Source organism: Suncus etruscus, chromosome X (genome assembly GCF_024139225.1).
Source record: "Suncus etruscus isolate mSunEtr1 chromosome X, mSunEtr1.pri.cur, whole genome shotgun sequence".
Lineage (NCBI taxonomy): Eukaryota > Metazoa > Chordata > Mammalia > Eulipotyphla > Soricidae > Suncus > Suncus etruscus.
In genome coordinates, this window is record NC_064868.1 from 111,826,596 (window position 1) to 111,843,013 (window position 16,418).

General features: G+C 34.2%; 1 protein-coding gene across 3 annotated transcripts in view; it reads right to left on the reverse strand.

Annotated features, from left to right (window-relative positions):
* Window positions 1-1,364: 1,364 nt before the first annotated feature.
* STAG2 (stromal antigen 2) overlaps window positions 1,365-16,418 on the reverse strand; it is a 164,043-nt gene continuing 148,989 nt past the window's right edge. For 2 of the 3 annotated variants that reach the window (XM_049767074.1, XM_049767073.1), the window contains exons 29-34: window positions 15,048-15,271; window positions 13,276-13,465; window positions 13,075-13,185; window positions 9,995-10,121; window positions 8,742-8,819; window positions 1,365-3,294 (exon numbers count right to left, since the gene is read on the reverse strand). In XM_049767074.1, coding sequence (XP_049623031.1) covers window positions 3,271-3,294; window positions 8,742-8,819; window positions 9,995-10,121; window positions 13,075-13,185; window positions 13,276-13,465; window positions 15,048-15,271 — 754 coding nt within the window. In that variant the 3' untranslated portion in view covers window positions 1,365-3,270. The remainder of the gene's footprint in view (window positions 3,295-8,741; window positions 8,820-9,994; window positions 10,122-13,074; window positions 13,186-13,275; window positions 13,466-15,047; window positions 15,272-16,418) is intronic. The other variant, XM_049767075.1, reaches the window with a different exon arrangement.

The window sequence follows — 16,418 nt, forward strand, 5'->3', positions numbered from 1 at the left end:
GGTAGGAAGCTTGTGGTGGGAAGGGTGTGTATGTGGTGAGGGCAAAGAAAGGACCATTATGACATAATATTTAGAAAATGATCATTCTGGACAAGAATTGGGTGCTGAAAGGAGATAAAGTGATATGCATGATACCATTTACATATGCAAACCACAGTGCATAAAAGGAAAAAAAGAAGTGTATGCTGTAGAGGCAGATTAGGGTAGGGGGGGTTGCAGGAGGTAAACTAGGTACACTGGTGGTGCTAACTACACTGATGAAGGGACGGGTGTTGGAACATTCTATGACTGAAACTCAACCATCAACAACTTTGCAACTATTTCATGGTTATTCAATAAAAATAAAATCTAAAAAGGAAAACAAAATTATAAACACTATAGAACACAGCATTCTGTAGTGTTGCACTGATGTTCACTTTAAGAATGCAATACAGATCTCATGATCAGTTTTCTTAAGAACTCAGTTAGTGAATTCTTGTGTATGTTAGCTTTCACTTACCTCTGTTTATAAGACTCTTACACAAGGAAAGTCACACATACATGCACACACACAGACCTCCATATGCAGCCAGTTTCCTTCCTAACTTTACAAGTTTTCTTGTCTTTTTCCTTTTTTTTCTTGTTTTTGGACCATATCAGTATTGCTCGGAGGTTACTACTATCTCTGCACTCAGGGGACCAAATGGGATGCCAGAGATCAAATGTGGGCCAGATGCATACAAGGGAATAGCATTACCCACTGTTCTATATCTCTCCAGCCCCTACAAGTTTACTTTCTTTCCTAATTGTATCACTAGATGTATAGAAATGAATACTAACAATCTTGTTCACTTTTATATTTATAAACACACCTAGAACATAATAGACATTCAAATGTATCCTGAAAATAAGAATACAGACATTTCGAAGAATGCTTAACCCAAACTAGATCAAGTTTGTAAGGGCTACACTAATGGTACTAAGGTACTCTTATAAACAGAGGTGGTGGTGGTAGTAGGATGGCAATTGAACACCCCCAGAGGAACTAGCTCTACAAGGGGCTACCAAAAGGAGGTCACTATAGCTAACCTTCACTGTGCTCAAGAGTTATGCAGTATTAGGGATTGAACTCAGCGTAAAGTACATACCTAACATCTGCGGCACCCCTTTGGGCCAAATCCCCTTGCCCAAATAGGTTCCAATGTTTAAGTAATAGCCTAATTAAGAATCTATTATTAAAATATATGATTTGTTAAAAATGTAAAATGCCTGGCCTACTCCTAGTGCCATAGGATGTGGCTTAAGAACCTATAATCTTTTATAAATTATTCCCCCCAAATGTGTTAACCCTCCTACTTTGATTACAAAAGATAAAACATACAACATACTGTAGGTTTATTTTTATTCAAAAAGTTACTGTCTCAAGACATAAATACAAATCAGAAAACAGTACAATTAGGACAATAGAATGTGGAGGACAACAGGTTAGAATAATATATAAAACATTTTAGCTGGTTGAAAACAAAGCTGTAAGAACTGCTTTCACAAAGAAGTATTCCTTTCAAGAGTGAGAAAAAAAATCAACTTAGGTTTAAAATCATATATACAGTCCTCTCCGCAGTTCTTAGTAAATGTAATGGTGTGAAAAACAACATAGGCAATACTTTTGCACATAACAAATATATGTTGATGGAAATCTGTTAGACAAGTCTGGTTTCATTTATTACTAACCAATATTTAATAAAATAATTGTATTTATCGTGATTTTTTAGCTAACCTATGGTTTTTGGCTACCACAGCCCAATGCTTGTTGATTTCTGACTCTAAGAACTGTAAGCCTTTTGGTATTCACCCATCTGAAGATATTCTGGTATTGCAAGCATATTAAGGCATGGAATGATTAAAATAATATACCTCAGAACTGAGAGACGACTGACGAAAGATAGATATACATGTAATATAAGTTAATATTTTGTTTTAAACGATGTCTAGCTGCCTAAGCCTCGCAAAATGAGTTGATGTCAAAATGGCAAGTAGCCACTTTCTGTTTTAAACTAATTTATTTGTGAAAGGACATAAAATGAAGTTTAAAGCTTAGCTTTCAAAGAATATTATGGGTTATGAATTCTATTATCCCATCTAATTTACATACAGAGGAAATGTACTGTAACCTGTTAGAAGTATCTTTAACCTGAAGACTGCTTGCAAAGACAGATAGATAAAACAATATAAAATACAAATTTAAAAATCATTTTAAAGCATGAACACTCATGCTTTTCTATTTTAAACATTGTTAAACTTTCAATATATTTCTGAAACCTCATAATTTTAAGTTGGAATTTAAAAGTAAGAAAAAACTAAACAAACTGCGCAATTATAAAATCAGCACCAATTTATATATATATATAATTTTATTTAAAATTTAGATCCCTATTCCCACACTCTAATAAGCTGTATAATTTTTGTTTAGAATTTTTCTGCAAACATACTACAATAAGCTTCTTTTATTTGGAGACAAAATACAGTGGCACTACTGGAAGGAATATCACAACATTACATTTTTTATCTTAAAGGACAAGCAAACTTTCAGGGTTGATAATGGGATAAGCATGTTTGAGACTGGTTACCTTCTGGCAGTTCACTGCATCTGGATATTTCTGAAAAGTATAGAGAAGCTCTTGAATTTTAAAAATATCTTAAAATACATTTTAGATGAAAAAATTGTAAAAGTTCTGCTTATAAGTTTACTTTTCTCCACAATTACAATATTTAAAAGAAAGCTCTGTTGATTAATGTTTTTATGCATTTAAATTTAGAATGCTAAAAACAATTCATTCTATCCTATAATTTGGGGGCAGGGGAATTAAAGTCATTCTTAGCTTCGTTTCTCTCGGATGTAAACAGAAATCCAGCAAAGGTCATCATTACTTAATACACCCAGTAAATAAACGTGAGAGAATTCGTGTCTGTACCAAATGCCTCTTCAGACTGTTATATTTTCTTAAAAAAAGCATGAAGTATTTGATTCAAAAGCCAACTAACAGCGCATAAATAAAATATTTACTTTCTAAGAAAAACTGTAGCTTATCATCAAATTGTTTACTTGTCCTTTACTTTTTTTAGGCAAACAAAACTGCCCCTCAATGCACTTGATCTTGGTAAGCATAAACATGTCATATTCTCCTTAGAGAAAAATCTGTACAGAATTTCACTGTATCTATCACACTTTATTTTAAATTTCCTCTTCCATTTAGAAAATGACTTCACCAGAGATTTAACTGTGTACTGGTATTAAAACATTGATACCCCAAGAACCTAATGAGAGAAAGAAAAAAAAATCTTGTTAAAATAATCATTTTTTGCAAAGTACATGTCATATGCTAACAATTTTAAAGTTAATAACAAACCAATAGAATACACTTTGAAAAATAAACTATTCAGTTATTAGCTCTAAAATCTAAATGTGGTCATATATAATATATTTAATATATATCATAGTCATTATATCAGACCTAATCAAGATACTACTTAACTTAAATTAGTATTAATAATTAAGAGCATGGATCATGTCATTTATAATGTTTTTAAACATCCATAATGCCTACATAACGCCCTATTTATAGGCATTCAGCACTCACTTGCTAAATGAGCAAATTAATGTGCTTCTTGACATAGAATTTTGTTTGGCACAGATTCATTAAGAAGGGCATTTAAAAATGTCTTGCCTGGGGCCAGAGTGAACAGTGTTTCCCTTGCATGAATCTGACCAGGGTTTGATCCCTCACATCCTATCCTATATCCCTACCCTACCCTACCCTACCCTACCCTACCCTACCCTACCCTACCCTACCCTACGCTACCCTACCCTACCCTACCCTACCCTACCCTACCCTACCCTACCCTACCCTACCCTACCCGGAGTGATTCTGAGTGTATAGCCAGGAGTAATCCCTGAGCAAAGTTTGGTGTGATCCAACACCAAACCAAAACAAAAATAAATAAATAAAAAAATTAAAAGTCTTGTCAAACACAGTCATCTGCATGTTGAAGTATGAATTGTTTTTTTAAAGGGCACTTGAACATGGAGACCAAAATACCCAAGAATAGTTTATGTTGAAAGTAAGTTTTAGCAAAACTGCCCAAGTAAAAAGAATGAATTACAAATTTAAGAAAACAAGTAAGGTAAAACAAGGTCAAACTAATTTATATCGATGCTGCTCTGAACCATCCAGGTGGGGAAATACATAAATAAAATCTAGTTAATTACTACTCGCTGATTAAAAAGAAAGCAGATGACAAACTGAACAACCCTCCCTTGTAGATTAAATAAGACATGACTTTTAATGTTTAGCTATATATACACTGATGTTATACTATTTGGTTAAAATTCTAGGACTTAATAGGCCAAAGAGGTGGCTCAAAAGGCTGAAACATATGTATTCTTTGTGGCATACCCAGCTTTGATATCTGGTACCATATGGTCCCATGTGATAGTAGCTTGAGCACTATTGGGTATGATCCAAAACACCAAAACAACAAAAATTCTAGCACTTGATACTATGACAATTTCAGTAATATCTGCAAATACTACTGAGCTGTTAAGAACTCATATTAGGGTCTGGAGAGATCGTCTAGCTGGTAGGGTATTTGCCTTCTATGCAGCCAACCTGGGTTTGCTCTCTGGCAACCCATATGGTCCCCTGAGCACCACCAGGAGTGATTCCTGAGTACAGTCAGTAAGCCCTAAACACTGCTGAGTGTGCCCCCCCCCCAAAAAAAACCCTGATATTGAAGTCAGAAATGAGTCAAACTGAGAATACAAGGGTTTTTTTTTTTCTTTTTTGGGGGGGAGGGGGAGTTGGGGTCACACCTGGCAGCATTCAGGGGTTTACTCCTGACTCTGCACTCAGAAGTTACTCCTGGCAGACTCAGGGATGCCAGAATTCGAACTGGGGTCCGTCCTGTGTTGGCCACATGCAAAGCAAACACCTTACCACTGTGCTATCGCTTTGGCCTCAGAGAATACAAGGGGTTCTTATTCCTAAATTAAATCTCATTTAAAAAAAAAGCCATACAAGTCATGATTTGTTTGTTATCTTAAGTCATAGCCCAAGAAACAAATATCTAATCTCAGCTTTCTTGTAGTATACACTCAAGAAATATGTTAGGTATGCTCAATAACAAGAATATTCATCTATAACACTATTATGACTCATCCCTTGTCTGACCACTACCTTCCAATAAACTTCTGGGATCACCTTTGTTGTTTAGTCAGTTTGCGTTGGTAGACTATTTTCACCAAAGAGAACTACATGGTATATAAAGTTCCCTTTTAGCCATAATACTATTATGACATGAAGTAAGGGAAGGCCTGATGATGAACAAGGGATAGAATTTCAATAAACAACTCTTAGTAATAACTGTGGTTCATGAAGACGAACTCAAGTTCTTTCCAGGGTGCCTAACTAGAATCCACCTAAACTGAGGTTTTTTTTTTTTTAAATTTAAAAGATAATAGTATAGGTATATTCTTCTGAAACATTCCATTAGCCCTCCATTATATGAACTATCTTCTATCAGTTCTGTACTACAGATGACCCCAAGAAGACAATCTCAACATAAAGAAGTCACATTTAAGCACATAGTTTAAAAATACAAACAAAAAGCTTTGTATTACTACAATCAGTAATACATTCATAGGCGAAAGCAATCATAACAATACGATAAACCTATACTGTTTGAAGATAAAACTAAACCACAAATGTACAACCATATGTATAACAAACCCCCACACTGAGCTAATATTTATATTATCACTTTGAATAATGTGGATGTTTCAAAAGATATACTTGCAGTTTAAAGTAGTTAAAATAAAGAATGACTTGAATTATTTAGAATTTTCTGAGCAGTTCTGAGAACCCACTTAGCATAGGCTTAAGTAAAAATAGACGTAGGATATTGTATAAAGGCAAACACGTTTTTACATTAAAAACTAATTTTAAAAATATATACAAAGATTTCTGAAGAAATCTTTATTTTAAAAAAATCTTTAAAAATCGAGCATTCAGTTATGTGACTGCTGCCATCATGTGGTGGTACTGTAAAACTACAGTTAAAGAATAAGTGCCCATTTTTCTAATTTTAGTAGAAGCTAAACAACTATTCCCTGAGCTAGAATCAACAAACATGTAGTGCAAAACTATTTTATAAATACAAAGAATTATTAAAATACCTATCTTTGGCTTCATTCAGATTGTAGTTTTCCTTAAATGTTAAATAACACAAATATTCATTGTTGCTTTACTTTTTAGCAATCTGAAGTGAGTAAACACCATTTTTAAATGTCTAATGATAAGTAAATACCTAATTTTCCCGACTTTAGATGAATACAAGAATATGTGTTATTTCCAACTGTCCACATTGACTCTAACTACAGTTAATAATTTTAATGTAAAAATTAGGTGATTTCTGGTTTTCTTCAAAATGAAGTCTATTTTCAGTTCTAGGAAATATATCAGTAGAGATAGCATGATGGTTTTTAATTGAAGTGAATTAAGATGTAACAAATTAGTATTCTAACACCAAAGTTGCATAATCAAAGCAAGCCTCTGAACTATCTCTTCAGTCTACATGTACATGGCCGAAGAGAAGACATAGTGGTAGGGTGTTTGCCTTGCATGTGGCTTACCCTGGAAGGACCCGGGTTCAATTTCTGGCATCCCATATGGTCCCCCAAGCCTGCCAGGACCCATTTCTGAGCGCCACCGGGTATGGCCCAAAAACAAACAAACAAAAAAGTTAAAGTGTGAGATCTAAATTACCTTTCTCACAGGGCTAAGACAAAATAGTGCCTTCCACATGGCAAGCACAAACTTTCTAATACTAGCTTCCATTCTTTTCATTTTCAAAATGATTTAAGATACTCTTAGAGTATATTCAACTGGAGCCATATGGGTCCTCTGCAGACCTTAGAATATTACAAAAGGATCACAGGTTAAAAAAAAATCACAGAAATCAGGGATGAAGGGAATGGTGAGACTAGAAAGCCAACAAATAGGGAAAGGGACCAACAGGAGGGGAACAAGGTCAGAAGGGGTTGACAACTGGAAAAATGTTGAGAAAAGTGCTCTAGAAGACAACCTCCTCAATGACAAATGAGTACTGTATTAATTTCAGCACCAAATTTTAGTCCAATACACTGAATTAGTGCATTTCATCATACCTACATTAAGATTCTTCCATATACTTCAATATGCTCTTAAATATACTTTTGAGCCAACTTAGGTCACCTATTTCTATTTACATAGAAGTATGGCCTTGCCTTGCATTAGGCCAACCTGGATTTTATCCCTGGTACCTTACATGAGTTCCCCAGTCACCAGAAGTGATCCCTGAGTATAGCCCAAATATTGAAACAAAAATTAACATAAAAACTATAGCCTTCAGATCTGATGTATCAGTAACATTTGTTAGAGATGCCAAATTTCAGGCTCAACTGCTCCAGACATACTGGAACAGAATGCACATCTTAGTAAAATCTTCAGATGATTTATATGTACATTAAGAGATTGAGAAAGGCTGATTTAAACATGGGCTTAAACGTTTCCAAGGTGATTTATCCAAATATTTCTTGATCTACTGTTTTCTGAAACTATGTCTTCTGTCTACTTTTAATTTCATAGTTAGGTTCTGAAATTGTTTTCAGGATCTGCATGAAAAATTATAAAAAAAAACAAAGGGAAAAAATTATGAGGTGCCTGGAAGGCAAAGAGAAAATGGTAGGTTAGTACATGTTCCTGAGGCAGGAGAGGTTAAAAAGGAAAGAAAAAGTGGGTAGACACCAAAAAATGCAATGGGAGGACTGTAAATTATTTGACAAATAAAACTAAATACCTGCACTGGTGAAGGGGAGTATTCTTTATATGAGTGAAATGCAAATACAATCATGTTTGTAATCAAATTGTATAAAGATATTAAAAATGATGACATGGAAAAATAAATAAAACTAAATATCTACACTAAACTAAGCAGAACCCATAAATATGAACAAAATCATTATCGATCAGAGTTCAGTCTATAAGGCGCAATGCAGTATCTGGCTATACCAGTCTGATAAATATAAAAGTAAACATATATTAAAAAGTACTGTAAGTACAAAGGATAAAATATCTGGAGATGTCAGCAACAACTGCAAAGGTGATGTCAGAACTCACTAGTAAAGAATTCACTAAAAGGACAAGTAAAGAGGTAACCCTGGTAGAAAGAAAGACTTATACAAACAATGGAATGGTGAAAGAAAATAGCCATGTGAAAGGAACAAAAATATTTGGTATGGATGGAATAAAAGATATATGTAAGGAAAGGTCAAAGTTAAGCTGACAAATTAAACATCACAGAAAGTCTTCAAAGGAAAACATTTAAATGAAGGTGAGGATCAGATTTATATTTTAAAAGATGAAAACAAATAGACAAGGGGTGATACTTAAGTTCAAGTTAAAGGTTAATGCAACAGTTCAACTGAAAAACTGAAGACACATAAATCCATATATGCTAGAAAACAGTCTAAATGGTTTTAGTTTCAAAGGCACTTTTTAATTTGTCACCATTCCCTCTTTTAACTCCCCTGAAGTGTCTCTGGCTTGCCTGTTTCTCTAGTTCATTTTTTTAATCCATTCTTACTACAACTCCTTAAACCTTAAAGTTAAGAGATTGCCTATACTTTTTGATTTTTCAATTTTGAGATACATTTAAATTAAACGTACTGATTCATCCATAATTGAAGCTGGATCAAAGAAATCAGGCTTCAGTTCTGTTCTCTCTCGCCTGTTCTTTGAAGGTGGCTAAGGGAGGAAAAAAAAAGGCAGAAGCTGAGATCTAATATATCTATAAGGCAGATAGTAACTGAAAAATACAGAAAATACTAATAAAGTGATCACATAGCCAATGAAACTGTATCTTACAATACTTCAAATTAGGCACATTCTAATTAAAGAAATTTTAAAATATAAAGAGCAATTCAATTGGCAGAAAATTATATTGAAATACGAAAACTAGAAAATTTACTGTGTTTAATTTTTAAAAATGCCTCCCTCGAATGTTCCTTTAAAATCATCAAATTACAATGAACGCTCGGATAAGAAACAGAATTTAACTGACTTCTCCCTTTTAAGGAGAATACTCTAAATATACTAAAAATATAATCAGAAGACCTAGATTACAATTAAGTCTGTTTTACTTCTCATTACTTTTTGTTTGTTTGTTTTTTGGTTTTTTGGGGGCCACACCCATTTGATGCTCAGGGGTTACTCCTGGCTAAGCACTCAGAAATTGCCCCTGGCTTGGGGGGGACCACAATGGACGCCAGGGGATCGAACCGCGGTCCTTCCTTGGCTAGTGCTTGCAAGGCAGACACCTTACCTCTAGCGCCACCTTGCCTGCCCCTACTTCTCATTACTTTTGCCTATTTAAGAGATTAAACTATCTAGTTAATCTTCAAAGTCCTCAATACTTTAGACAATGTCACAAAGCTCAATGAGAAAAATGGCAAAATGCATATAGAGCATTCTGTATTTGATCAAGTCCTATGATAATCATGGAATATGAACTTATATATATTTAAGTTGCATAATGTGTACTTCATATATTTTAATTGCATAATATAAATAACTTAGATTTATTATTTGATACAGAAACTTCTTTCAGGAAATACTGTATCATGTTAAGACCATATTGCTTTGATAACAATAAACTGGAAAACAATAGGGTGATGTGATATAATATTAAATAAAATGAATACCTAAAACCAATATATTTCTAAATTACTATTGAAAGAAAGCTGTGGTATTTTTATCATCCTTCATTACCATAACTTCTCATATTTACAAACCTAGCAACTATTTAACAATTTGAAAAACTAACTTCTCATGGCAAGTAAAAAGTCTCTCCTCTAATAAATACATAACTTAATTTCCAAAGAATATAAATGAAAAATATTAAAAGTCATTATGTTACTTACTAAGTCTATATCCATGGTGTCAAAATCCATTCCCTCATTAAGATCTTCAATCCTCCCTTCTGAGGACATCATAACATCTTCAACAATTGGCTCTTCATCGTCTTCCATTAGGCTTGTACCACGCCGACTAGAGAAATATAAACCACTGTTAGATATGAACAAATACTGTGACTATTAATATATTGGCAGCAACTATGTAGGTTCTCTATAATCAGGTGTAATGGAAAATGATGAAATTAAAGGTCAGGGAGAATGATTAGGCATTGATAATGTCATCGATGATATCAAAACAGCAATGTTCACTGCCTTAAAATTCTAATGGTTATGCTTATTCTATAAACTTCATTTATTGTGATAACTTCTGAGATCCCATACAAAAAGTTCAATGAGAATTCTCCACATGGGAACAGACAAGATACCTCAAATCCTTTTTGAAAGTAAGCAGGGTACAAATTGATAGATGTAAGACAGAAAGCAAAACAAATGACATTTTAAGAAAATGTACTTTAGTAAGGTATATTAATGTTACTCTTAACTTAATCATTCACTTAGCAACTAAAATATGCTCATCAAGCACTCACACAATATTTGCTATGTGCCAAACTTTTGCCATGTTCCATGGATGCAACAAAAAAATTGAAGACAACATGTTCCTGCCCTCTAGGGGCTCACAGTCTATGGAAAACAGATAGTCATAGCAAAATACGATAACTACTGCAAGAAAACTATGTTTGCATCGTCATGAAGAAATATTGAAAAAAATCTATTTCAGGTATAACTGAGAAAGATTTGTATTGAAACGTGGATTCAATCAGTGTCTTAAGAAACTCAAAATTAACTATAGATAAATGAGACAAAAATAGAACCGAAAAGTTCTGTATATTAAACATACTAATCATAAGGAATTAAAATGTTCACAAATTAAGCCCAAATCTTCAAACGTTGAGTCAATAAAATTATTAAGAATGGTTTTCTATTCCAGTTGGCCAAAGTTCCCTTTTTACCCACTCAATTCTCTAAATCTATTATTTATTAAATGCTTGCATATACAGTATCATGTTGAATCTTAAAATATAAAAATTACCAGAGATAATGTTGACTCTGATACATGAACCAATAGATTGACAGTGGCCCCTATGTCCTACAAATTCTAAATAGTATATGACACCTTACTACATTTGGTGGAGACAACTATGAAGGAATCTATTTTGTAAATCATGTGATGGAAAACCAGAAATCCATTCTGCATTTCATTTTGCATATAAAAAGTCATTTAGACTACAAAAAAACACAGATAAAATGAAGTCTTTTCATTTATAGGGTATATATTATTGGGTAGAAAAAATCATAGTAAAACAGAAATATTTTACCATTTTTGGCATTAGACTATTTATGGCTGAACAACCAAAAGAATCTTCTGGTAATAATTATTTAACTACAGTTACTACATAATAGTGAATTAAGTTACAAACCAAAGAATAATGATAAATGATAAAAAATATTGAATAATGAGATGCCGTGGGACTGATGAAAAGTTTTTCAAAGAGCTATGGAGCAAAATTTTGGAATGTTAGAATTGGTGATTGGTTGGAAGCTTAAAAATTAGTTTGGAATCCAACAAGAAATATCTATATATATTTGGAGGAATATGGCCATAGGAATAGGGCTGTGGTTTAGTGGTAGAGTGCAGTGTAGCATATATGAAGTTCTAGATTAAACCCTGGCACTATATATGTATGTATGTATATATATATATATATATATATACATACATACATAAATATAAACAAAAAAGGGGAGCCAGAACCAAGTAAAAGTATTGATAATGTGCTTATTAGACAAGTTGGGATCTGAATCCATACATGTATAGAGTATACTTTGAATATAGAGGTTCTCAAAACCACTATAACAATAATTCATGTTCCTTTAAATAGTCTACCACTCATGTAGAAAAGGATCATTAAACAAAAATAGGTCAAGATTACATCATTTAAAAACCAACAAAACAAAAATAGAAATCTTAAAAAGTAACAATTACTATCTTCCAGCATTAAAACATATGCCACATTGTTTACAGATACAAATATTTTAAACACTACGATTTAAATTGCCAGAATCATTATACCAATCATCAAATGACTGCTTATCTGCCATTTTATTTGGAGTCAAAGCTAATAAAGATTTATAAAATTTTCATACAGATTCCAATAAAAACAAAGTATTTGAAAATTAAACTACATTTTTTAAAGCAATGACAGTCATTCACTTAATGAACATTTTACTTAGCACTTTTTATGTGCCAAGCACTGACAAGTAATAAAAAAGGTCCCTGCCCTTTAGGAGCTCACAGTCTAAAAAAGGGACAAACTCATAAACAAATAATTACAATACAATGTGATAAGTGCTATAAGAAATGTGAATATACAGTGTTATGGGAGCACAGATGACTGCAGCTTCATATAAGGTGACACCTGAACTTACACTTTATAATGACTTTACCATTTTCCAGGAATGAGAAATATTGCCAAAATAATATTTTAGGAGGAGCCATATTATTTTGCATGCCATGATCTAAGAGGGGTTTGGATTTTATCTTATAGACTACAGGGAGCTATGGAACAATTTTAAATCAAAGTTACATGATCCAATTTTTCTTCTAAAAAAAGTAATTTCTGATGGCAGTGTGAATGATGGGGTGGTGGTGAGAGGAGTGAGGGGTGGGATTTGGTGAGAGGATAAATGGGAATATTTGAGGGAAGAAAACAAGTTAGAAAGCCAATACAATTGTTCAGGTGAGAGATGAGCACCTGAACATCAGTGGGGAATCAAGATAGCTATAATTTTGTGTACCAGATATACAAGGACTCAAACTTTTCCAACAGATGATCTATGATTGGCCCTTGAGCTAACTAGTTAATAGTTTTTATTTTTCTGTTGGAAAGACCAATTTTTAGTTCCTTGATTATTTCAGCTTAGTCACTCTAGAGTTTGCTGAAATTATTAGATAAGGCACACAATAAAATATGTTAAGATGAATTAGTGAACTTCCTAGACTCAGACAATAATGCACTCTCACTTACATGGCATGCTGAAGATTAGTTCGCAGTTTAACATAGCTCATTGCTGCTCTCTCCTGTTGTTGCCTTGCTTCCTCTTGTTGTCTTTGAGCTAACATCCATGTTACCTGCGTGCTTCAAGGAGAATTTTATTCTTCTTTTAACTTAACTTTTTTCTATGTAATAATTAAAGTTATAGCACAGAAAATTATCATATTTACTTACTTATAATCAAGAGGAGTTTGATGATGTTCTGCCTGCATGGGATAGACACTCATAAAGCTATCCTCAGGTCGTAATCTCTTAGGTTCCCGCATAATTGTTGACGTGAGCTGTGGTGTCTGCATCATAACGGGGGTGTGCAGTGTTTGTTCTCTGCTTAGCCACATACTGTCACTACTACTGCTTTCTTCAGCTGCAAAAGGAAATTAGAGCATTAAAGATGCGGCAGGAATGGGAACGGCTGGTGTGTGTGTTCAGAGAATCAAATCTACATAATTTACATATTTGAAGATGCAAAAATGCAAAGCATGAGCACTAATACTAAGACCCAGCCCCTCAGTCACAAATTATGACTCATGGTAAGTCTAATAAAACCTGTCAAAATTGGGGGCCGGAGAGATAGCATGGAGGTAAGGCGTTTGCCTTTCATGCAGGAGGTCATCGGTTCGAATCCCGGCGCCCCATATGGTCCCCCGTGCCTGCCAGGAGCAATTTCTGAGCCTGGAGCCAGGAATAACCCCTGAGCACTGCCGGGTGTGACCCAAAAAAAAAGCACAAAAAAAAAAAAAAAAAAAAACTGTCAAAATTAACAAATACTAGGTTGATTTCTAACTGCTGGGGTTTAGAAAAAGGAATATAACAGTATGTAAGGACTGGGACAGGTAGGGCACTTTTACTACACACAGCTGACCCAAGTTAGATCCCTGGGGTCCCATGTGGTCTCCTGAGCACTTCCAGGAAGTATCTCTGGAGTGCAGAGCCAGAAGCATTCCCTGAGCATCACCAAGTGACCCACAAACAACAACAAAAGAGACACAGGGGCCCGGAGAGATAGCACAGAGGTGTTTGCCTAGCAAGCAGCCGATCCAGGACCAAAGGTGGTTGGTTCGAATCCCGGTGTCCCATATGGTCCCCCGTGCCTGCCAGGAGCTATTTCTGAGCAGACAGCCAGGAGTAACCCCTGAGCGCAGCCGGGTGTGACCCAAAAACCAAAAAAAATAAATAAATAAACAAAAGAGACACAGGCGTATGTGTGACCTGACTGCTGATAGTTCAATACCCAGGACTCCAGATGGTCTACTAAGCCCTACCAGGTGTTATTCCTGAGCAGAGGCAGGAGTAAAGCCTGAATATTGCCAGGTGTGATCCCAAAACAAAAAACCGTAGTAAGTCAAAAAGTTTATACATTTTTATTAGAGGACCAATGAAATATATTCATACCATTAATCTATGGAAAAACCAAGATGTGAACACTAACATGTAAAGAAAGCTGAAGACTTTTGTAGTGATTTTGAAAAAAGCCCCTAAATCTAAGATATTCTGCATATTAAAAACCCTGTTCCTCTTAAATGTAGATTCTGTGACTGTTTGGTCAGAAAAATAAGATAAAAAATGCTACACCAGTTCCTAGACTAAAGAATCTGAGTTTCCATTTCTTGTCCTTTAAAATACTTGATTTTGGATCACAGATACTCTACGAGGAAGTAAAATAGCAGCATGGAGAGGTCACCTGTAGGTGCCCTTGATACACAAGCCACCTGAGGTCTCAGCTATGAACCAGCAATATATATATTATATACACATGTATACACATAAAATACATATATAAAATTTATACAATTGTAGTCACCAGTCTGAGTTTATGTAAGCAAAATACTTAAAACATTTATACAAAACTGGAGACACTGTACAAGTTATTAATATAGTTGGTAAAAAGTAAGATTAAACTTAGTGACACCTCAGTGGGGAATATAAGGGATAAACTATATCCTTACTGAGTGAGAGCTGCATGCCTTCAACAACTTTCCGTTTCCCTGTAGATGGTTTTGATTTTTTACTCCGTACAGTTGATCCCCTACTGCTGATTCCACTAATAACTGACATGGTGTCATCATCACCACCAGCCAGCAAAGAATTTCGATATGACATCAGTGGAAGCCATACATCTTCTCTTCGGAGTGACATCTGAAAGGTCATAAACTTTTCCAAGTAAACATACCTTTAAAAAGAAGTAGAAATCATGAACTTTCATACATGAAATTGCCCTCACTATTTTTTGTTTTTCCTCCTAATAAATCAATCTTAAGGCTCACATATCAAATAGTACACTCAGTGATATAAATACAATTAAAACAGGCATTATAAAAATGTTTTGTAAGAATAAAACATTGTAGTGGTTGACAGTCCCAAGTACTTTCAATGTGTACATTAACTGTTAATGTTTTCTGTAGATAGCTCTGTCCTATTCCAACTTTTTAGGCTCTGTAGAAAAAGAAATTCAAGTAATATTTTCTGGAAAAAGGACAAGATTGAAAATCAAATAATTTGGTTCTGGTCCATTTCTACCAACCTGTAGCTTAGCATGAGCATATTACTTCACTATTCAATCTCAGGCCCATCAACTTAAGCAATTTGTATATCAAATATCTTACATTAAAAGAAATAATTCAGAGTATTTCAAATCAGTAACTGGTTGAGCAATTATTATGTCTCAGGCACTGGGGATAAAAATAAAGATAACTCAGAGATAGTCCCTATTTACAAAAAGTTATGGTCATACTCCTGGTATGCAAATATCGGAAGTTTCCAACGGCTTATAAACAATACTGCAGTCAATATGCAAATAACCTTTGTGTGACTACTATGTGTAAGCCATTTTCAACTTTATTCTTAAAATGTCACAGAGGTGATGTTTTATCTTTTTTACATATAAAGGAAAAATTTAGTGAGTAGTATACATCCATTGCCATAAAATACAGCAGCATACCTGTGATTCAAATCACAGACTTATGGATACTTAAGGTGCATGGTTACTGTACTGCCTAAATTAAACTTAAATCCACAGATAACTTATCAAATGACTATGAAATACAATTCAATAATTGCTGTCACAGTAACTGAGTTCAAACAAGCAAGATGTGCACATTTTGAACATTATTAAACAGAAGAGATATCAGTTATGGCCACACTACTTGGTGTTATTCAGTATTTCTTAATGACACAGATTTCAGCCACTCATAGAAAAGCACACAAAGTATAATCTATGAACTGGCTATCAGTGTGAAAACTATTATCAGTCTATGATAAGATACGGAGTTTGAGTAAAAACAAACTTGCTGGACAATTATGTACAATAATGTTTATCA